Source organism: Mesoplodon densirostris, chromosome 18, assembly GCF_025265405.1.
Source record: "Mesoplodon densirostris isolate mMesDen1 chromosome 18, mMesDen1 primary haplotype, whole genome shotgun sequence".
Lineage (NCBI taxonomy): Eukaryota > Metazoa > Chordata > Mammalia > Artiodactyla > Ziphiidae > Mesoplodon > Mesoplodon densirostris.
Genome location: NC_082678.1, coordinates 36,808,631 through 36,831,266, shown reverse-complemented (window position 1 = coordinate 36,831,266; position 22,636 = coordinate 36,808,631). Strand labels below are relative to the sequence as shown.

General features: G+C 42.0%; 1 protein-coding gene across 2 annotated transcripts in view; it reads left to right on the top strand.

Annotated features, from left to right (window-relative positions):
• Positions 1–22,636, top strand: part of ULK2 (unc-51 like autophagy activating kinase 2) — a 70,236-nt gene that overhangs the window by 34,826 nt on the left and 12,774 nt on the right. Inside the window, exons 14-20 of one of the 2 annotated variants that reach the window (XM_060080978.1) lie at positions 7,619–7,679; positions 13,619–13,756; positions 16,657–16,802; positions 18,493–18,573; positions 20,443–20,729; positions 21,611–21,798; positions 22,209–22,312. In XM_060080978.1, the coding sequence (XP_059936961.1) occupies positions 7,619–7,679; positions 13,619–13,756; positions 16,657–16,802; positions 18,493–18,573; positions 20,443–20,729; positions 21,611–21,798; positions 22,209–22,312 (1,005 nt within the window). The remainder of the gene's footprint in view (positions 1–7,618; positions 7,680–13,618; positions 13,757–16,656; positions 16,803–18,492; positions 18,574–20,442; positions 20,730–21,610; positions 21,799–22,208; positions 22,313–22,636) is intronic. The other variant, XM_060080979.1, reaches the window with a different exon arrangement.

Below are 22,636 nucleotides of genomic sequence, written 5' to 3'. Positions count from 1 at the left end.
AGTGCTCATGGAACATTCTCCAGGATAGATCATATCTTGGGTCACAAATCAAGCCTTGGTAAATTTAAGAAAATTGAAATTGTATCAAGTATCTTTTCCGACCACAATGCTATGAGACTAGATATCAATTACAGGAAAAGAGCTGTAAAACATACAAACACATGGAGGCTAAACAATACACTACTTAATAACGAAGTGATCACTGAAGAAATCAAAGAGGAAATTAAAAAATACCTAGAAACAAATGACAATGGAGACACGACGACCCAAAACCTATGGGATGCAGCAAAAGCAGTTCTAAGAGGGAAGTTTATGGCAATACAATCCCACCTTAAGAAACAGGAAATATCTCGAATAAACAACCTAACCTTGCACCTAAAGCAATTAGAGAAAGAAGAACAAAAACATCCCAAAGTTAGCAGAAGGAAAGAAATCATAAAAATCAGATCAGAAATAAATGAAAAAGAAATGAAGGAAACGATAGCAAAGATCAATAAAACTAAAAGTTGGTTCTTTGAGAAGATAAACAAAATTGATAAACCATTAGCCAGACTCATCAAGAAAAAAAGGGAGAAGACTCAAATCAATAGAATTAGAAATGAAAAAGGAGAAGTAACAACTGACACTGCAGAAATACAAAAGATCATGAGAGATTACTATAAGCAACTCTATGCCAATAAAATGAACAACCTGGAAGAAATGGACAAATTCTTAGAAATGCACAACCTACCAAGACTGAATCAGGAAGAAATAGAAAATATGAACAGACCAATCACAAGCACTGAAATTGAAACTGTGATTAAAAATCTTCCAACAAACAAAAGCCCAGGACCAGATGGCTTCACAGGCGAATTCTATCAAGCATTTAGAGAAGAGCTAACACCTATCCTTCTCAAACTCTTCCAAAATATAGCAGAGGGAGGAACACTCCCAAACTCATTCTACGAGGCCACCATCACCTTGATACCAAAACCAGACAAGGATGTCACAAAGAAAGAAAACTACAGGCCAATATCACTGATGAACATAGATGCAAAAATCCTCAACAAAATACTAGCAAACAGAATCCAACAGCACATTAAAAGGATCATACACCATGATCAAGTGGGGTTTATTCCAGGAATGCAAGGATTCTTCAATATATGCAAATCAATCAATGTGATACACCATATTAACAAACTGAAGGAGAAAAACCATATGATCATCTCAATAGATGCAGAGAAAGCTTTTGACAAAATTCAACACCCATTTATGATAAAAACCCTGCAGAAAGTAGGCATAGAGGGAACTTTCCTCAACATAATAAAGGCCATATATGACAAACCCACAGCCAGCATCGTCCTCAATGGTGAAAAACTGAAACCATTTCCACTAAGATCAGGAACAAGACAAGGTTGCCCACTCTCACCACTCTTATTCAACATAGTTTTGGAAGTTTTAGCCACAGCAATCAGAGAAGAAAAGGAAATAAAAGGAATCCAAATGGGAAAAGAAGAAGTAAAGCTGTCACTGTTTGCAGATGACATGATACTATACATAGAGAATCCTAAAGATGCTACAAGAAAACTACTAGAGCTAATCAATGAATTTGGTAAAGTTGCAGGATACAAAATTAATGCACAGAAATCTCTGGCATTCCTATATACTAATGATGAAAAATCTGAAAGTGAAATCAAGGAAACACTCCCATTTACCATTGCAACAAAAAGAATAAAATATCTAGGAATAAACCTACCTAAGGAGACAAAAGACCTGTATGCAGAAAATTATAAGACACTGATGAAAGAAATTAAAGATGATACAAATAGATGGAGAGATGTACCATGTTCTTGGATTGGAAGAATCAACATTGTGAAAATGACTCTACTACCCAAAGCAATCTACAGATTCAATGCAATACCTATCAAACTACCAATGGCATTTTTCACAGAACTAGAACAAAAAATTTCACAATTTGTATGGAAACACAAAAGACCCCGAATAGCCAAAGCAATCTTGAGAACGAAAAACGGAGCTGGAGGAATCAGGCTCCCTGACTTCAGACTATACTACAAAGCTACAGTAATCAAGACAGTATGGTACTGGCACAAAAACAGAAATATAGATCAATGGAACAGGATAGAAAGCCCAGAGATAAACCCATGGACATATGGTCACCTTATCTTTGATAAAGGAGGCAGGAATGTACAGTGGAGAAAGGACAGTCTCTTCAATAAGTGGTGCTGGGAAAACTGGACAGGGACATGTAATTACAAGTATGAGATTAGATCACTCCCTAACGCCATACACAAAAATTAGCTCAAAATGGATTAAAGACCTAAATGTAAGGCCAGACACTATCAAACTCCTAGAGGAAAACATAGGCAGAACACTCTATGACATAAATCACAGCAAGATCCTTTTTGACCCACCTCCTAGAGAAATGGAAATAAAGACAAAAATAAACACATGGGACCTAATGAAACTTCAAAGCTTTTGCACAGCAAAGGAAACCATAAACAAGACGAAAAGACAACCCTCAGAATGGGAGAAAATATTTGCAAATGAAGCAACTGACAAAGGATTAATCTCCAAAATTTATAAGCAGCTCATGCAGCTCAATAGCAAAAAAACAAACAACCCAATCCAAAAATGGGCAGAAGACCTAAATAGACATTTCTCCACAGAAGATATACAGACAGCCAACAAACACATGAAAGGATGCTCAACATCTTTACTCATTAGAGAAATGCAAATCAAAACTACAATGAGATATCATCTCACACCAGTCAGAATGGCCATCATCAAAAAATCTAGAAACAATAAATGCTGGAGAGGGTGTGGAAAAAAGGGAACACTCTTGCACTGCTGGTGGGAATGTGAATTGGTACAGCCACTATGGAGAACGGTATGGAGGTTCCTTAAAAAACTACAAATAGAACTACCATATGACCCAGCAATCCCACTACTGGGCATATACCCTGAGAAAACCATAATTCAAAAAGAGACATGTACCAAAATGTTCATAGCAGCCCTATTTACAATAGCCCGGAGATGGAAACAACCTAAGTGTCCATCATCGGATGAATGGATAAAGAAGATGTGGCACATATATACAATGGAATATTACTCAGCCATAAAAAGAAATGAAATTGAGCTATTTGTAATGAGGTGGATGGACCTAGAGTCTGTCATACAGAGTGAAGTAAGTCAGAAAGAGAAAGACAAATACTGTATGCTGACACATATATATGGAATTTAAGAAAAAAATGTCATCAAGAACATAGGGGTAAGACAGGAATAAAGACACAGACCTACTAGAGAATGGACTTGAGGATATGGGGAGGGGGAAGGGTAAGCTGTGACAAAGTGAAAGAGCGGCATGGACATATATACACTACCAAACGTAAGGTAGATAGCTAGTGGGAAGCAGCCGCATAGCACAGGGAGATCAGCTCGGTTCTTTGTGACCGCCTGGAGGGGTGGGATAGGGAGGGTGGGAGGGAGACGCAAAAGGGAGGGGATATGGGAACATATGTATATGTATAACTGATTAAATTTGTAAAATAAAATAAAAAAAAAAAAAGATAGTAGTGACATCAAAATCAGGGCCTATCCATCTCATAAAAAAAAAAAAAAAAACTACAATGAGGTATCATCTCACACCAGTCAGAATGGCCATCATCAAAAAATCTATATAAACAATAAATGCTGGAGAGGGTGTGGAGAAAAGGGAACCCTTTTGCACTGCTGGTGGGAATGTAAATTAATACAGCCACTATGGAGAACAGTATGGAGGTTCCTTAAAAAACTAAAAATAGAACTACCATATGACCCAGTAAGCCCACTACTGGGCATGTACCCTGAGAAGACCATAATTCAAGAGGACACATGTACCCCAATGTTCATTGTAGCACTATTTACAATAACCAGGACATGGAAACAACCTAAATGTCCAATGATAGGTGAATGGATAAAGAAGATGTGGTACGTATATACAGTGGAATATTACTCAGCCATAAAAAGGAATGAAATTGGGTCATTTGTAGAGATGTGGATGGACCTAGAGTCTGTCAACCAGAGTGAACTAAGCCAGAAAGAGAAAAACAAATATTGTATATTAACGCATATATGTGGAATCTAGAAAAATGGTACATATGTACCTAGTTCCAGGGCAGGAATAGAGATGTAGACATAGAGGATGGACATGTGGACATGGTGGGGAAGGGGAAGCTAGGACGAATTAGGAGCTTAGGTTTGACATAAATACACTATCATGTGTAAAACAGATAGCTAGTGGGAACCTGCTGTATAGCACAGGGAGATCAGCTCAGTGCTCTGTGACGACCTAGACGGGTGGGATGCAGGGGGGTGGGAGGGAGTTCCAAGAGGGAGGGGATATATGTCTACATATAGCTGATTCATTTCATTGTACAGCAGAAACTTAACAACATTGTAAAGCAATTTTACTCCAATTAAAAAATAATAAAAATAAAAGTTTTTATTTTACCTTCACTTATTCCTTCTTCAGTGTTCTTCCTTTCTTTATGTAGGTTGTTTTCTGATCCATATTATTTTCCTTCTCTCTAAAGAACTTCTTGCAAGGCAGATCTACTGGCAACAAATCCCCTCAATTTTTATTTGTCTGAGAGTCTTTATTTCTCCTTCATTTTGGAGGATAATTTTGCAGTGTAAAGAATTCTAAGTTGGTGGTTTATTTCTCTCAACACCTTAAATATTTCCCTCCACTCTCTTTCTGCTTGCATGGTTTCTGAGAAGTCTATGTAATTCTTAATCTTTGTCCCTCTGTAGGTATGGTGTTCCTTTCCTCTGGCTTCTTTCAGGATATTTTCTTTATGTTTGATTTTCTGTAATTTGAAAATGACATGCTGACGTGTAGTTGTTTGGGGCATTTACTCTGCTGGGTGTTTTCTGAGCTTCCTGGATCTGTAGCTTGGTGTCTGACATTAATTTACAGAAATTCTCAGTCATTGTTTCAAATATTTCCTTCTGTTGCTCCTCTTTCTTCTCCTTCTGGAATCACCATTATGCATATGTTACACCTTTTATAGTTGTCCCACGGACTGTGGATATTCTGTTTTTTGGGTTTTTTTTTTTAAGTCTTTGTTCTCTTTGTTTTTGGGTTTTCAAGGATTCTCTTGAAATAATACTGTTGCTCAGAGATTCTGCCCTCAAACACGTCCAGTCTACTAATAAGCACACCAAAGACATTCTTCATTAATGTTACAGTGTTTATCTCCAGCATTTCTTTTTGGATCTTCCTTAGGATTTCCCTCTCTGCTTACCTTGCCCATCTGTTCTTGCATGCTGTCTGCTTTCCCCATTAGAGCCCTGAGCATATTAATCATACTTGTTTTAAATTCCCTGTCTGATAATTCCAACATCCTCACCATGTCTGGTTCTGATGCTTTCTATGTCTCTTCAAAGTGTTTTTTTTTTGGGGGGCTTCCCTGGTGGCACAGTGGTTGAGAGTCCGCCTGCCATTGCAGGGGACACGGGTTCGTGCCCTGGTCCGGGAAGATCCCACATGCCACGGAGTGGCTGGGCCCGTGAGCCATAGCCGCTGAGCCTGTGCGTCTGGAACCTGTGGTCCGCAACGGGAGGGGCCACAACAGTGAGAGGCCCACGTACCCCCTCAAAAAAAAAAAAAGTATGTTTTTTTTTTGCCTTGTGATATGCCTTGTAATTCTTTTTTTAAAAATAAATTTATTTATTTTATTTATTTTTATTTTTGGCTGCGTTGGGTCTTCGTTGCTGCATGCAAGCTTTTCTCTGGTTGCGGTGAGCGGGGGCTACTCTTTGTTGCAGTGCGCGGGCTCCTCATTGTGGTGGCTTCTCTTGTTGCAGAGCACGGGCTCTAGGTGTGGGGGCTTCAGTAGTTGCAGCACTTGGTTCGACCAGGGCTCGAACCCATGTCCCCTACATTGGCAGGTGGGTTCTTAACCACTGTGCCACCAGGGAAATCTGGGGATGCTTTCAAGTGACTTTAAACTAAGTAATTTAATTGGGGGGGGGTGCGGGAAACACCCAACTCCAGGCCCCTGTAGTCCTCCTGTTCCACAAAAAATCCTCAATAAAGCACTTAAAAAAAAAAAAAAAAAAAGAAAGCATTCATTCCCCTCTGGTGGTTATGCTATCAAGTTGATATATGATTAGGTTCCATTGCTTCATTTTATTTTTGATTTCTAGGGCTTGTTCTTTTGACTTAATTTTGTTTCATAATGATGTATGATTCCAAACTCAAAGCTACAAAATGAAGAGTTGAACTCTTAGTGAACTCCAGCTTCCAACCCTGTCCCCTCTGCCCCGTTTCCTCCATAGGAAACTGTTGTCTTTAAAATTGACTCCTTCCTTGCCCCTCTCTTTATCCCCTTACCCTGATTCATTTTCCTTTTTTTTTTTTTAATTTATTTATTTATTTTTGGCTGTGTTGGGTCTTTGTTTCTGTGCGAGGGCTCTCTCTAGTTGCAGCGAGCGGGGGCCACTCTTCATTGCGGTGCGCGGGCCTCTCACTATCGCGGCCTCTCGTTGCGGAGCACAGGCTCCAGACGCGCAGGCTCAGTAGTTGTGGCTCACCGGCCCAGTTGCTCCGCGGCATGTGGGATCTTCCCAGACCAGGGCTCGAACCCATGTCCCCTGCATTGGCAGGCGGATTCTCAACCACTGCGCCACCAGGGAAGCCCCCATTTTCCTTTTATACATCTTATCACTGCCTGGTATTATTATCTTCTTTCACTACTAGAATGTAAGCTTCATGAGAGTAGTGACCAAAGTAAATGTATTTCTCAGTTCCATGTATGGCCATTCAAAAGGATATTTGTGATTATTTTTTTCCTTTTTGAGTATTTTGAGGTTACCATAGTTTATTTTATTTTTAAAAATTTATATTATTTGGTCAACACTGCTATTTCACATCAACACATATGAATTATACCTTTGCAGCCATGTAAAGGTCACAGGGCAGTATGATCTAGTGGGTATAGAGGTGACAGGCCCCTGTGTTCTGAGCTGCGCTCTATTCCCTTAGACAGATGATGTCTGAGCATGAAGATGGCCTGTGGCATCTGTGTCCAAGAGGCCCCAGTTTCATGATATCTTGTTCAGCTACCCGTGCAAGACACAGGAGAGTGTCATGCAGGAGTGTGGGTGCTCCAGCGTTAGAGTGAATTAGACTTCGGATACAGGCAGCTGTACTAGAATGTGACACACTTGTTCCTAAAAGTCACCACACCCTGCAGAGTAGTTCAGTAAAAACCACAGAGTTTATGGGCAATTTGGGATTAGGAGCACAACACTCAAAATCTTTGTCCTTGGCACATGAAAAGGAACATGATAAAAACAGCACAGATTTTGCACATGTTAAAAGGTGAAGAAATATGTATACACTGCAATAAGTATGACACTTACCCTGAAAAGACCTGATGTTGGCAGCCTGTGAATTCAGCTGGGTGCAGTGTTCCATGCTCACCTGTTGTTACTCATGGGCAAAATCACAACGTAAGCAAATGGTAAATTCATACTGTGATCAGATTGTTTCCTAATAGTCATGTTGGAACAATATACATTTTTTAAACAGGTGGTATAGCAGAACTGACTGTATTTTCTCTTTTTCCTTTAGATGATATGCCGATGGGCACTGCTGGCAGACATGCTTCTAATGAGTTCTTGGTGTGTGGAGGGTATGTTTGCATATATTTCACTAAACAGTTTTTCATATTTTTTGTGTGTGTGAGTAAAGTTATAGAACTCTGTGTTCTTGATGTAAAATTTATTTTGTTTCACAATCTATTCTTTAAAAACTTTTTAAATTGTGTTAAAAAACATAAAATCTGCCATCTTAACCATTTTTCAGTTTGAGTTGAATAATAGCATTAAGTATATCCACAATGTTGTGGAACAGGTCTCCATATACTTATTATTTTTTTAATATGCATTTATTTATTTATGTATTTATTTTTGGCTTTGTTGGCTCTTTATTGCTGCGCACCAGCTTTCTGTAGTTGTGTCAAGCAGGGGCTTCTCATTGTGGTGGCTTCTTTTGTTCCAGAGCACAGGCTCTAGGTGCACAGGCTTCAGTAGTTGTGGCACATGGGCTCAGTAGTTGTGGCTCGCGGGCTCTAGAGCACAGGCTCAGTAGTTGTGGCACACAGGCTTAGTTGCTCTGCGGCATGTGGGGTCTTCCCGGACCAGGGCTCGAACCCGTGTCCCCTGCATTTGCAGGTGCATTCTTAACCACTGTGCCACCAGGGAAGTCCCTCCATATACTTTTATATGGTTATATATTATATTGTTATATTTAGATCTTTAATCTGTTTTTAGTTGATTTTTGTATACGGCATAAGATAAGGGTCCAGTTTCATTTTTTGCCTGTGGATGTCTAGTTTTCCCAGCACCATTTGCTGAAGAGACTGTCCTTTCTCCATTGAGTGGTGCTGGCACCCTTGTCATAGATCATTTGTCCATGTATGCAAATGTTTGTTTCTGGGCTCTCTGTTCTGCTCTACTGGTCTATAGATCTGTCTTTATGCCAGTGCCACACTGTTTTGATTACTGTAGCTTTGTAATATGTTTTTAAAAATTTATTTATTTTTGGTTGTGTTGGGTCCTCCTTGCTGTGCGTGGGCTTCCTCTAGTTGTGGCGAGCAGGGGCTACTCTTCGTTGTGGTGCGTGGGCTTCTCGTTGTGGTAACCTCTCTTGTTGTGGAGCACGGGCTCTAGAGCACAGGCTCAGTAGTTGTGGTGCACGGGCTTAGTTGCTCCACGGCATGTGGGATCTTCCCAGACCAGGGCTTGAACCTGTGTCCCCTGCATTGGCAGGCAGTTTCTTTTTTTTTTTTTTTTTTTTTTTTTGCTGTACGCGGGCCTCTCACCGCTGTGGCCTCTCCCGTTGTGGAGCACAGGCTCCGGACACACAGGCTCCGCGGCCATGGCTCGCGGGCCCAGCCGCTCCGTGGCATGTGGGATCTTCCGGGATCGGGGCACGAACCCGTGTCCCCCGCATTGGCAGGCGGACTCTCAACCACTGCGCCACCAGGGAAGCCCTGGCAGGCAGTTTCTTAACAACTGCGCCACCAGAGAAGTTCTGAAATATGTTTTTAAATAAAAAAGTATGAGACCTCCAGGAATTCCCTGGTGGTCCAATGGTTAAGTCTCAGTGCTTTCACTGCTGTGGGCCTGGGTTCAATCCCTGGTTGGGGAACTAAGATCCCACAAGCCGTGTGGCGCAGCAAAAAAAAAATAAAAAGAAGTATGAGACCTCTAGTTTTATTCTTCTTTTCCAAGATTATTTTGACTGTTCAGGGTCCTTGCAGATTCCATGTGAATTCTAGGATAGATTTTTTTATTTTTCTATTTATGCAAAAATTGCCATTGGGATTTTTTTTTAACATCTTTATTGGAGTATAATTGCTTTACAATGGTGTGTTAGTTTCTGCTTTATAACAAAGTGAATCAGTTATACATATACATATGTTCTCATATCTCTTCCCTCTTGCGTCTCCCTCCCTCCCACCCTCCCCATCCCACTCCTCTAGGTGGTCACAAACCATCGAGCTGATCTCCCTATGCTATGCGGCTGCTTCCCACTAGCTGTCTGTTTTATTACATTTGGTAGTGTATATATGTCCATGCCACTCTCTCACTTTGTCACAGCTTACCCTTCCCCCTCCCCGCCATTGGGATTTTGATAGGGATTGCACTGATCCATATAAAACACTTTGGGTAGTACTGTTGACATCTTAAATACTAAGTCATCCAATCTATGAATATGAGATGTCTTCTTTAATTTCTTTTAGCAGTGTTTTGTAGTTTTCAGCATACAAGTCTTTCGTCTCCTTGGTTAGACTTACTCCTCAGTATTTTATTCTTTTTTTTTTTTTTTTTTTTTTTGGTACGTGGGCCTCTCACTGTTGTGGCCTCTCCTGTTGCGGAGCACAGGCTCCGGACGTGCACGCCCAGCGGCCATGGCTCACGGGGCCAACCGCTCCGAGGCATGTGGGATCTTCCCGGACCGGGGCACGAACCTGCGTCCCCTGCATTGGCAGGCGGACTCTCATCCACTGTGCCACCAGGGAAGCCCCTATTTTATTCTTTTTGATACTATTGTCGGTGAGATTGTTTTCTTAATTTCCTTTTGGGATTTTTCATTTTAGTAAATGGAAATACAGCTGATTTGTGGGTTTTGATTTTGCATCCTGCACCTTTGCTGAGTTTGCTAGCTCTAATGTGTTTTGGGGTTTTTTTGCTTGTGAAATCTTTAAAGTTTTCTGCATTTAAGTTCATGTTATCTGTGAACAGAGATAATTTTACTTCTTCCTTTCCAGTTTGAAAGACTTTAATTTCTTTTTCTTGCCTAATTGCTCTGGCTGGGAATTCTACGTTGAATAGAAGTGTTGAGAGTGGCCATTCTTGTCTCATTACTGATCGCAGAAGAAAGGCTTTCTGTCTTTCACCATTGAGTATGCTGTTAGCTGTGGGCTTTTCATATATGACCTTTATTATATTGAGGTAATTTCCTTCTGTTCCTATTTAATTTAGTGGTTTTATCATGAAAGGGTGTTGGATTTTGACAAATGCTCTTTCTGCATCAATTGCAATGATCATGTGGTTTTTGTCCTTGTTCTGTTAATGGTGGTATACTGTAAATCCCATTTGGTCATGGTATTTGATCCTTTTAAGGTGCTGTTGAATTTGGTTTGCTAGTATTTTGTTGAGGATTTTCACATCAAATTTCATCAGGGATATTCTGTAGTTTTCTTGTAGTGTCTGTGTCTGGCTTTGGTACTAGGGTAATGCTGAACTCATGGAATGAGTTTGGGAGTGTTCCCTCCTCTTCAAATTTTTGGAAGAGTTTGGGTGTTTGTGTTAAGTCTTTAACTGTTCGATAGAATTCACCAGTGAAGCTCTCTGGTCCTAGACTTTTCTTTGTTGGGAGGTTTTCAGTTACTGATTCAGTCTCATTACTAGTAATGGGTCTGTTCACATTTTCTTTCTTCATGATCCAGTCTTGGTAGTTTGTGTATTTGTAGGATTTTTTTCTGTATCTTCTAGGTTATCAGTTTGTTGGTAAGCAATTGTTCATAGTATTCTCTTAAAATCCTTTTTATTTCTGTGGCATTAGTTATGTCCCTTCTTTCCTTTCTGATTTTGAGTCTTTTCTCTTTTATCCTTAGTTAATCTTGCTAAGTGTTTGCCAATTTCATTGATTTTTTATTAAAAAAATAAACCAACTCTTAGTTTCCTTGATTTTTTTTCTATTGTTTTTCCATTTTCTCAGTTTTCTTTACCTCTCCTCTAATCTTTATTATTTCCTTCCCTCAAGTGGAAGACAACCAGAATCTTAGAAAAAGAGTTCTGAATAAATCAAGATGCACAATCTGTATATGTTCTGCCATCTACCTGTTATTTCCTTCCTTCTGCTAGCTTTGAGTTTAGTTGTCTTCTTTTTCTAGTTCCTTGAGGGACAGAGTTAGATTGTTAATTTGAGGCCTTTTCGAATGTGAGATACAAACTTCATTTTAGCACTATTTTCACTGTATCCCATAAGTTTTGGTACATTGTGTTTTCATTTTTCTTTTTCTCAGGTTATTTGCTGATTTTTTCCAAGATTTCTTCTTTGACCCATAGGTTGTTTAAGAGTTGTGTTGCTTAGTTTCCATGTATTTGTGGATTTTCTAGTTTTCCTTCTGCTGTTGATTTCTAGTTTCTATCCTTTGTGATTGATTGGAAAAGATACTTTGTATGATTTAAATTTGTTAAGATTTGTTTTGTGGCCTACCATGTGGTATGTCCTGGAGAATGTTTCCAGTGCATCAGAGAAAAATGTGTTCTGTCAGTGGGGGGAGTGTTCTGCAACGTCTGTTAGGTCCTGTTGTCTGTGGTGCTGTTCAGGTGGTTGTTTCTTTATTGGTTTTACATCTGGTTGTTCTATCCATGATTGAGGGTGTGGGTTCAGCCTGCGATTATTTTTGTAGAATTGTCTTTTCTCCCTTCAAGTCTGTTATGTATGTGCCTCATATATGTGGTAGTGCTGATGTTTGGTGCATGAATATATATAATTGTTATGTCTTCCTGGTTAATTGACCCTTTTATCATTATATAATGTCCTTTTTTCGTTTCTTATAACAGCATCTGACTGAAAGTCTATTTTGTCTGATGTTAGTGTAGCCACCCCTGCTCTCCTTTGGGTACCATTTGCATGGAATATCTCTTTCCATCCTTTCACTTCCAGCCTAATAGGGAAAGATTTATTACTGCAATTTCGTTACTTTTCTGTATGTCTTGTGGCTCTTTTGTCCCTCATTTCCTCTCTTACTACCTTTGTATTTTGTTGTTTTTTTCAGTACTGATATGCTTTGATTCTCTTCTCATTTCCTATTGTGTATATTCTGTAGGTATATTCTTTGAGGTTACCATTGAGATTATATAAAATAATTTAAAGTTATAACAATCTATTTGAAACTGATAACAACTTCAATCACATATAAAAACTCTACTCGTATAGAGTATAAGAGTATACTGCCCCCCACCTTTATGTTACTGATGTCCCAGATTACATCTTTATTTAGTGTTTACCCATTAATATCTAGATGTATAATTTGGGGGTACTTTTGTCTCTTAGATTCTTTTTTTTTAATATTTATTTGTTTATTCATTCATTCATGCATGCATGCTGCGCTGGGTCTTAGTTGAGACATGGGGTATCTAGTTCCCTGACTAGGGATCCAGCCCAGGCCCCCTGCACTGGGAGCGCAGAGTCTTAACCACTGGACCACCCAGGAAGTCCCTAGATTTTCTTTTCATTTAAATATGAAATAATGGTTCCGAAAGTTCTAAAGTGACACTTTAGAAGATAATCATATTGTTTGTTTAGGTAACTAAATATATAATCTCTTTATCTCTGTAAGGTTGTAATTGGGCAAAAATGGAAGAGTCTGTGGCTTTTTTAGAATTACAGAAGGGCAAAAGAAGGAAATAACTCATCTTTCTTAAGGCCCAGTACTGTCCCTGATGTTTTAAGGTATGTTGTAAATTGAATTGAAAGTCATCTAAGGACATGCTGTTTCTGAATTTATGAAAAGCAAGGAAAGAAACCAGCTACACTACAAAATGTGGACCTCAGATGGGTTATGTGTGGGGAGAGTCACACAGTGTATTTTCAGTCTTCATCAAAGTCCAAGTTCCTTGGGAACGCTTACTGCACTCGTAACTTTTGTAAACATTCCAGTCATCTCTACTCTTGAACTTCCTGTTCTTTTACCCAGCATATTTTCCTAGAAGTATTTTTCCTCTTGCATGAGGAGTGAATAGCAGAATGTGAGCAGATGAAGCTGCATTTTGTGGCCTGTGGCTCTTCCTGTTGTTGCAGAGGGGCGTTTGTCCCCTTCTTCTTACCAGTCTTCCTCCTCAATGTGCATGTGCAGGCCAGTAGACTTCTGTAAAGGACAAGTGTGTTTTTTTTGGCTTTATGTATATTTTCAAGATGATCATTTCTTATTCACATTCAGAAGTGATCATTTGGCTTCTTATAGAATTTCCTCTAAATACCACCAATGCGTCAGATGAAAGGAAAGCGGTCTCACTTGTATTTCTTTCCTTTTTCAATGAATGATGTCTGCAGGCAGTGTCAGCCCACTGTGTCCCCTCACAGCGCAGCTACCCCCATTCCCGTCCCTACTCAGATAAGGAACTACCAGCGCATAGAGCAGAACCTCACCTCCACTGCCAGCTCTGGCACAAATCTGCATGGCTCTCCAAGGTAAGCTAGCAGTTGCTTCCTTTCCCAATTCTTCTTCCTTTCTTTTAAAATTGTTGTTGTTGTGATTGAAAGATCTGTTAATTTCCATGGTCGATGTAGACTCTTACGTATGTGTATAATGGAGATGTACAAAATTGAATAATAATAATTTTTTTTGTAATGGATCTATTTAAATGATATTTAAGCTTGGCTGGGTAATTAATATAGTATGAGATATATATATATATATTTGTTCACAAGTATAATTATTTTTAAAAATTGAGGAAGAAGAACTTGTTAAAAATGAAATCTCACCAGTTTTAGCAGACTATGTACATATTATTTATTTCTCCCACATCCTAAAACCCCACTCAAGTAGAAAAGGAATGACAAAGGTATAAGTCCGCAAAGACAAGTAAAACGGGAATAAGTATTGAGTGGGTGACTGCTTCCGACACGTTTCTGGAAGTGAGAAAGAGAACAACGGAGGGGTGCCTGCTGTCGCCACCGGGCAGGGTAAGTGTGTGAGCAGGCGGGGCTCAGGCAAAACAGGGCAGCCGGAGTCTTAGCTCAGGCGGGGTGGCCAGACGGAGGCGGACGGCTGAGAGCAGGAAAGCTGCATCTGGAGGAAAGTGCATGAGTGCAAAGAGAGGAAAACTTACGTGAAGAACTAGTACCTTAGAGCTAGGTTAGAGACTGCATCTGTAAGTAAGAACGACATGCTACTGAAAACAAGCGAAGTAAAAAAGACCTCTTGGACATTACAAAATAGAATAACTGAACTAAACAAAAATAAATGTTGGAAGACAGAGTTGAGGAAATATTTGAAATAGATAATCAAATCAAGAAGATGGAAAGTGTGAATTAATAATACTCAAGGATTAATTGGTTTAGGCATTCTAGAAAGAAAACTATAATAGCGAGGAAGAAAATTTCCAGGAAATAAAGTTTTTTCCAAAATTGGAGGAGACAAGATTTTAGATTAAAAGTACCCACCAAAGGAATAGCTCAGTGAATGGAAAAGGATCCTCACCGTCTTGTATGATGTAAATTAAGAAAACTTCTAGGAAGGGTATTTGGCAATATCTGTGAAAATCAGTAAGACATATATCCTTTGACCCATCAGTCAGCTTCTGGTAACTTATTCTAAGATATATATTCCTTGCCTGTGTATAAAATTGTATATATACAAAGTGGTTAGTTGTTATAATAGCAAAGGGTGAGCAATAAGCCCAGTGCCCACCAGTAAGGGACAGATTTATTCTGATCCATCTGTGACAGTGGAACACCTTCCAGAGAGAGTCAGGAAGCTCTCTGTGTGGTGAGGTAGGCCGGTTTCCAAGGTACATTGTAAAATGAAAACAGCAAAGTGAATAACAGCGCACTAGCAGTGGTTCTCAAAGTGTGGTCTGCGGCTCCATTTCAGCGGGTCCATGAGGTGGAGACTGTTTCCATGGTAATTCCAGGATATTGTTTGCTTTCTTCACTGCACTGACACGTGCACTGTTGGTGTGAACGCAGTGATGGGAAAGCTGCTGGTGCCTCAGGACACGTCACGGGAGTGGCTCCTGTTCTCCTGTTAGCCCTGGTCTCTTTACCTCCACGCACCTGTAGTACCAAGGAGTGTCTTTAGTGAAACAGTGAAAGGTATTATCTCTCTTTGAAAATCTCGACCTTGAGTGGAAAGTAGGCATTAAAGCACCTTTGCTGCACATCGGAGTAGCGGTCCTAAGGAAAAGGCCTTCCTTGTATGGTTGTTTTCATTGTGAGCTGAATTTTATCCACTTTTTCATGGAACACCTGGTGCTGGAGAGGACAGCTGTGGCTGTGGTGTTGACAGCCATTTTGTCAAAAGTGAACTAAGTTGGTGGTGATATTTTTATATGAATGTGACTTTTTGATATTATATAATGTGTCAGCGTTTGGAATATCTGCATAACTCTGTCAACCAGTATTTTCCAAATGACCAAATTTTTTTTTCAAATGACCAAATTTTTTAAAAAGCATACATAGATATAAGATCCATTCCAAGTACAAGGTACTTTTGCCAGAGAATGGAGTTTAATGGAACAGAGTACAGATTTTACTGATGTGGTTTCAGATTCTATATTGCAGCTTATCTTAGAAGTGACCACTTGCTGAGTTTTGGGGTAGCATCAAAGAGGAGGAGTGTCCCAGTGTCTGAAAGGCTACCAAAGTGCCCCTCCTGTTTCCAGTTACAAATTTATAAGGCAGTATTTTCTTCATGTACTTCTCCCAAAATAACACGTATAACAGACTGAATGTAGAAACAGTTATGAATACCCAACTGCCATCTCTTGAGCCAGACATTAGAGATTTACAAAATGTAAAATAATGTCATGCTTCTCAGTAATTTGTTTTGGAAAATATTTTTCATAATCTTGTTGTCGTAAGTTTATTATTTTTAATGAATTAATAATTACAAAAATTTCTGTTTTAACTTCTAGTACCATAAAAATCAATAGATATAAGAAGTTGCATAAATAAAAACTCTAGTATCTTCAGTAACTTTAAGAATATAAAGGGGAACTAAGACAAAAAAGTTGAAAATGATTGGTATGGAATCTATTACCTTTGTTAAAACAAGATGAAAATAAGATTATATATTCAGTTTGCTTGTATTTGAATTAAGGAACTCTGGAAGGATACATTAGAAACTAAAAATAATGGTAACCTTTTGAGCAGGATTGAGGAAGTGTTGGGAATTAGGTAGACAGATACAAGGATGGGAGGGAGACCTCTGTATAATTTTATACGTTTTATGTTTGTTGCATATGACTATGTTCCATATGTTTAAAAAATCTACTCCACGGCATATTGATAGGAAGTTTTAGGGAAAAAAGACAGAAATAAAGTCCTAGAACCTGCCGGTGAGGGAGTATTATTATTTCTCCCTTTAGATCTGCGGTGGTACGAAGGTCTAACACCAGCCCCATGGGCTTCCCCCGGCTGGGATCTTGCTCGCCGGCGCCGGCAGACGCAGTACAGGCGGTCGGACGAAGACTCTCCACAGGGTCTTCCAGGCCTTACTCACCTTCCCCTTCGGGTAAGGAGAATTTATAGCAGTTGTTTCCAACCTTTTTTTTATTATGACCAATGCGACATGACACTCTCTTTAGGAACGCTGGCTCACGATGGCAGTGAGTCCCAGCTGGCTGGGAGCCATATCCCGCCCCTCCAGCCCTGATTCCCTCTTGAGAATCTCTGTATAAAGCCATTAAGACCGCTGTAGGAAACAGGATAAATCTTGTGAATAAAAAGCATCTCCACTGGGTTTGGGCTCTAAACACAAACTCAGAAACCCTAGGTGAAAGTACATAAAACGCCTGCCCTACTTGGCACTAGCAGTTAGGAGGATTAAAAGGCAGTAGAGTACGTGACAGCGCTGGGTTACGTCCACCAGAGGCCTTCCCGCTGCGGGGGCGACCGGGTGGCAGCTCCACTGCGGATCCTCCCACCTCTCCTGGACACCGCGGGCAGCAACACGGGGAGCTCGAAAATAGCCGCCCAAGGCACGCAGGGAGGCCACAGAACAGCCAATCCCAACCCAACAGGAAGACCTCGAACCACATTTTCAGGGGCTTAACTAAGAGAAAACGCTCCAGCTTAATACACGCGAGAGAGGCCAGGGCAACGGAGATCCAGAGTCCGTGAGCAGCGGCCTCCTAGCGGCGACATGGGGGAGAACGGGAGCGGGGAGGGCCAGCGCGCACGCGCACACACGTACGCTCACGCTTGCGCGCGTCCAAAGGGGGAGGCCGCACCCTCCATCTCTGCCCCGAGTAGGACTGGGAGGGCGGGGCACGCCTCGGAAGCAGGCGGAGCGAGCAGGACCGAAGCCTCGCCCAGGAGCCTCGGTTCACAAAGCGAAAATCACAGTGATAATGTTTCTTAGAAGTTTATGTCACCACTTCCCCTGTGGCAGTGGTTTGGACACTACTTTTAGTTGAAAAATCTTCAAGCAAAGTCTTGGCGCGTCTCCCCCCCCAGAGGCCCCCGGGGTCCCCGGAGTTTGCGGACAAAGCCCCAACCCTTGCTCTCAGGGAGGCGGCCCTCCCTCGGGGTCGAGTCTCTGCCCACTGCTCCGCCGCTGCTGGAGGCACATGCCTCTCGTCTACTTGAGCTCCCGGAAGCCTTCCCCGCCTCCCACTCTTGTTAATTTGGGTTCGCAGCGGTAGATGCAATGAAGGGGGCTGCAGAAATGTGCACGGAGCGCCTGGGCAGCCGCTGTGAGGGAGAGTGGGGAGGAAGCAGGGGCCGCAGGGCGCCCTTTCTGACCACCCTGTAGGCCTGACCCCCGAGGGAGAGGGCTGGAAGGAGGGGTGGGCCGGCGTCTCGACAGCCAGTGAGTTCTGAGGAGCGTCCCCAGGCACAAGCCACTCAGATTCCCCGTGACCCACACAGTCAGGCTGGGCCAGCCCAGGGGCAACCTCGGCGGGAGGGGAATGCTGCGGGTGGACGGGCAGCAGCTGGGCCCCCGGCAGCTCCATGCCTGAGACCCACGTCAAAGGTTTGCTTGGCTTTTACTCAGTCTCTGCCCTCCGGGCAGGTCCTACGGTGCTTTAATCTCTGTGCCCCGCACGCTGTCGCTTAGTGCTTAGTACGTGTGAGCTGAACTACATCTTCGCTAGGTAAATTGTGTCAACTGTAATGTACCATCTGTGCATGTGTCGCCTTTTCCATGCTGTATTAGTTGTGAGCCATTTCTCCCTGCTTTACCCTTCCCTGCTTCACAGTTGGCACCATTCCTGAGCAGTTTAGTCAGTGCTGCTGTGGGCATCTTCAGGGCCAGGAATCCAGGAGCAGGAACTGGTCAGGTAGGAGATGGACTCGCAATGTTAATAGTTTAAATCCCATCGTAAGTGAATTTGAGATATGTTTTTCCAGTCTTAACAAACCAACAGAAATTACGTGAAGTATTTTCTCTGCTCTCCTGTCTTTTATGCTAATGTGGTCTAGTGTATCATTGCCAGTTGGTTATCGCCTACGTATAGGATTCTTTTATGAGACTAAGTCCTAGGAATTACACAACTTGGCTAAACTCTGGTTGTTGTCCCACAGATAATGAAAATCAATGTAGAAAATGAAATTTCATTACTTTGATTAATACTGGTTTTGATAAGAGCTACCAGTTAGCATCAGATAAAAAAGAACTATGGATGTTTATTTGCTTTATTATATAAAATATACATGACTGAAAAGATCTGCACAAATCACACTTTGATAAGTCAAATTTTATTGTATGTGCATTTGAGGAGTTGGGCAGTTAAAGGAATGCTATGTTACTTAGAAAAGCACTCTTGGGACGTCTCTGGTGGCGCAGTGGTTAAGAATCTGCCTGCCAATGCAGGGGATACGGGTTTGATCCCTGGTCCGGGGAAGATCCCACATGCCGCGGAGCAACTAAGCCCGTGCGCCGCAACTACTGAAGCCTGCACAACTAGAGCCCATGCTCCGCAACAAGAGAAGCCTGCGCACTGCAACTAAGAGTAGCCCCCCATCTCCGCAGCTAGAGAAAGCTTGCGCGCAGCAGCAAAGACCCAATGCAGCTACAAAAAAAAAAAAAAAAAAAAAAAAAAAAAAAAAAAGTTCATTAGAGGTTTTTTAAAGAAAAACACTCTTTTCTAGGTTTAGTGTTCATATTTTGTGTTTCTTTAAAAATAAAACTTGATTAACTTTCTCCGGATCATAACATTTTGTCACTGTTTATTTGTGTAGGTGTACGTATATACACACATGTATGGCAGAGCCCAGTTCTGAAAAATGAAATAGTAGATTTAGGATGAGATTAAGCCAGGAGTGGTCAGCAGAGAGCTCCTGTTTATTGCTGTCTGTTTTGGGAAAGATGGTGGTTATCAGCCACTAAGAAGGTTTGTGTGTCTTTAACGTTATTGGTGGTTTGCAAGAAGCTCCAAGGAATTTGTAACCGGAGCCCCAGGCTTAGTGAATGTTAAGTCAGCAACAGCAGGGTTTATGGGGGGGAATTCCCTTGTTGTAGCCAACTGTTCATTGTATCAAGACCCCATTACCCAGTGTCCCCTTAAGAGGCAAGAATATCTGTGGACAAGTGTTTTCTTTGTAGAGAAGATGGATACTTTAGGTTTTAAATGAATTTTGTGAAACTGACAAAAACATGCCTATGCTTGTTATTTTTAGACAAAATAAAATCCAGGAAAAGTATATTATCTTTCTAATTTTCTTTCCAACGGTCTTTTTTGAATAAAGAGCTATTCTAGGTTAGCTTGAAAAGTTTCTTTTAGTTGCTATGTGAGAAAAGAGAATAATTACATTGATAATACACGCATACGTATCGATACAAAGAGTGGAAATCATCTCATTCCATGTAGATTTTTGTTGTTTTCGTTGGTTTTACGTGCTCTTTAGCTCTCTGTGGTGCTGACTAGAGGTTACATTAATTGAGTTGTGTGCCCACTGTTGGTAAAACAGCCGACAGACCCGTCGTCACTAACCCCTGTCTCCTGGGAAGGCCAACGGCGGCATGCTTGTCACTGTTTGTAAAGGATGCCAAAAAATTTCTCTTGCCAGGTAAACAACTTTTAGAATATCTCACGGGAAACAAGACATTCATTGGAACTCTCCTTGAAGAGGTGTCTTCTTAACTCGCCGGTTTCTGCCCTGCACTTCTTCTTCCCTTGGGGTTAACGCTGTCGCTGTGTCCTCGGCAGGCTCTCCCGTGCCGCAGCCTCCGTCGCCACAGCCACTCTTGTTGGGTGCTAGACTGCAGAGCGCCTCCACCCTCACCGACATCTACCAGAGCAAGCAGAAGCTCAGAAAGCAGCACTCGGACCCCGTGTGCCCGTCCCATGCCGGGGCTGGCTGCAGCTGCTCCCCCCAGCCCAGTCGGCCCGGCAGCCTTGGGACCTCTCCCACCAAGCACGCGGGGTCCTCCCCGCGGAGTTCCGACTGGTTCTTCAAAACTCCATTACCAACAATCATCGGCTCCCCTACTAAGGTGTGTTTATTAAGCCCTTTTGTAGATGTTGTGACTTTGCTAAATTAACATTTGTTAACTGGGGCATTTTGTTCTGGGTGGTCAGCTGAGGTCCAGCAGCGGACCACAGGAGAAATTGAAATAGAGAAGTTGGTTACTCACCGGTCCTGGAAGAAGCACCCAGATGCCACACGGGGAAGTCAAGTCAAAGTGCAGAGAGAGACAGGACCTGGGCACATGCCTTTATTAGGGTCTGTGGGTGGAGTGCTCTGGGGTTCCCGGGCTAAGGCTGGATGGGTCAATCCAAACCAAAAGAGCAGGATTCTGATAAGTTCCACGGGGCTCTTGTCTAAGGGGCACACAGCGGGAAGGCCCTGGGAGACGGGGGGAGATCACCAGGCCTGTCAAGGAAGTCGTATCCGGAACGTACATTTATTTGTGATTCTGTGGGCTGCTGTCTAGGGCGTGTGCTTGTACAAGGGGCTGGTGTCAATTTAAGGTCCCTGCAGGCCGCATAGCCAAGCACAGTGGATGTGGAAGCGGCAATACCATGGAGTAGCTTAACTCTCAGTAGTAGGTCATGAACTAGTATCATAAATACTTTATAGACAGCATTCAGGAAGAGGATAGCTGCAATTTAATCAGCACCTGCCGTGTAGCAGGCAAAGCGTAAGTCCTTTACTTGCTGAATGCTTTATATACACGTTCCCACTTAATCCTAAAAGAAGGAAACAGGCCTAGCGTAAATGAACTGTCAAGGTCACAGAGACTGGAAGCAGAAGAGCGGGATTTGAATCCAAGACGGACAGAGTCTGGAGTCTCCGCTCCGGCTGTTGTGCCACGAGCCTGACGGTTCTGAACATTCCTGCGTCGTAGCAACCAGTTTACATGTGTTCCCTCAGACCACGGCTCCTTTCAAAATCCCGAAAACGCAAGCGTCTTCCAACCTGCTAGCCTTGGCCACTCGCCGCGGACCTTCTGAGGGGCAGTCGAAAGATGGGAGTGACCCTCGGGGATGCTCTCACTGTCTCTCAGTGCAAGGAGGGGAAAGGCAGAAGTCCGAGCAGCAGGTCAGGGCAGCGTTTGGCAGGTAAGAGCCGCCATTTCCTTCCAACCCTAAACATGGAAACTGTGACAGTGCGTCCATTCCTGTCATAAAACAAGCAGACCCGAGTAGGAGCTGGTTTATGCCAGTGGTTCATGACACTGTGCACGTGTAAGGAACTGCATACACTTAGAATCTCTGAAAACCATAGCTGTTGCCTATACCTGTGGGAGTCCAGAGCTCTTCCTGAGTTTCCTGAGTAGTCTGTTTCTGCCTTTTTGTTTATTTTGGGTATTGAAGTTTATCTCTACCTTGAATTGTTCGGTCTCTATTTTTTGTCTCCTTGTTCTCCGACTTTCCTTTAACCCTTTTATGGCTTGGCTTAAATCACCCTTATTACTGATATGTCTGGATTTTTTAAAAGTCTACATTTACATTATTATCATTCTTTTTAGATCTGTCAGTACTGGGAAATTATCAGATCAACCAGTAAAAACACCTTTAGGTGGACATCAGGGCAGCACGGACAGTTTAAATACAGAACGACCAATGGATATAGGTAAGAGAAGTCCGGTTTCTTTTTAGGCAGGTAATCTGTTTGTTAACTTTCCTATTGCTGCTGTAACAAATTACCACAAGCTTGGTAGCTTAAAAACAACACAGATGTATTATTTTATAGTTCCGGAGGGCAGAAGTCCACAATGGGTCTCACTAGGCTAAAATCGAGGTGTAGGCAGGGCTGGTTCCTTCTGCAGGCTCTCGGGCAGAGTGCACTTCCTGGCCTTGTGCAGCTTCTGGGGGCTGCCCTCATCCCTTGGCTTGTGGCCCCTTCGACCGTGAAAGCCAGCAATGGCCAGTCTAGACTCAGACCTTCTGCCCCCTT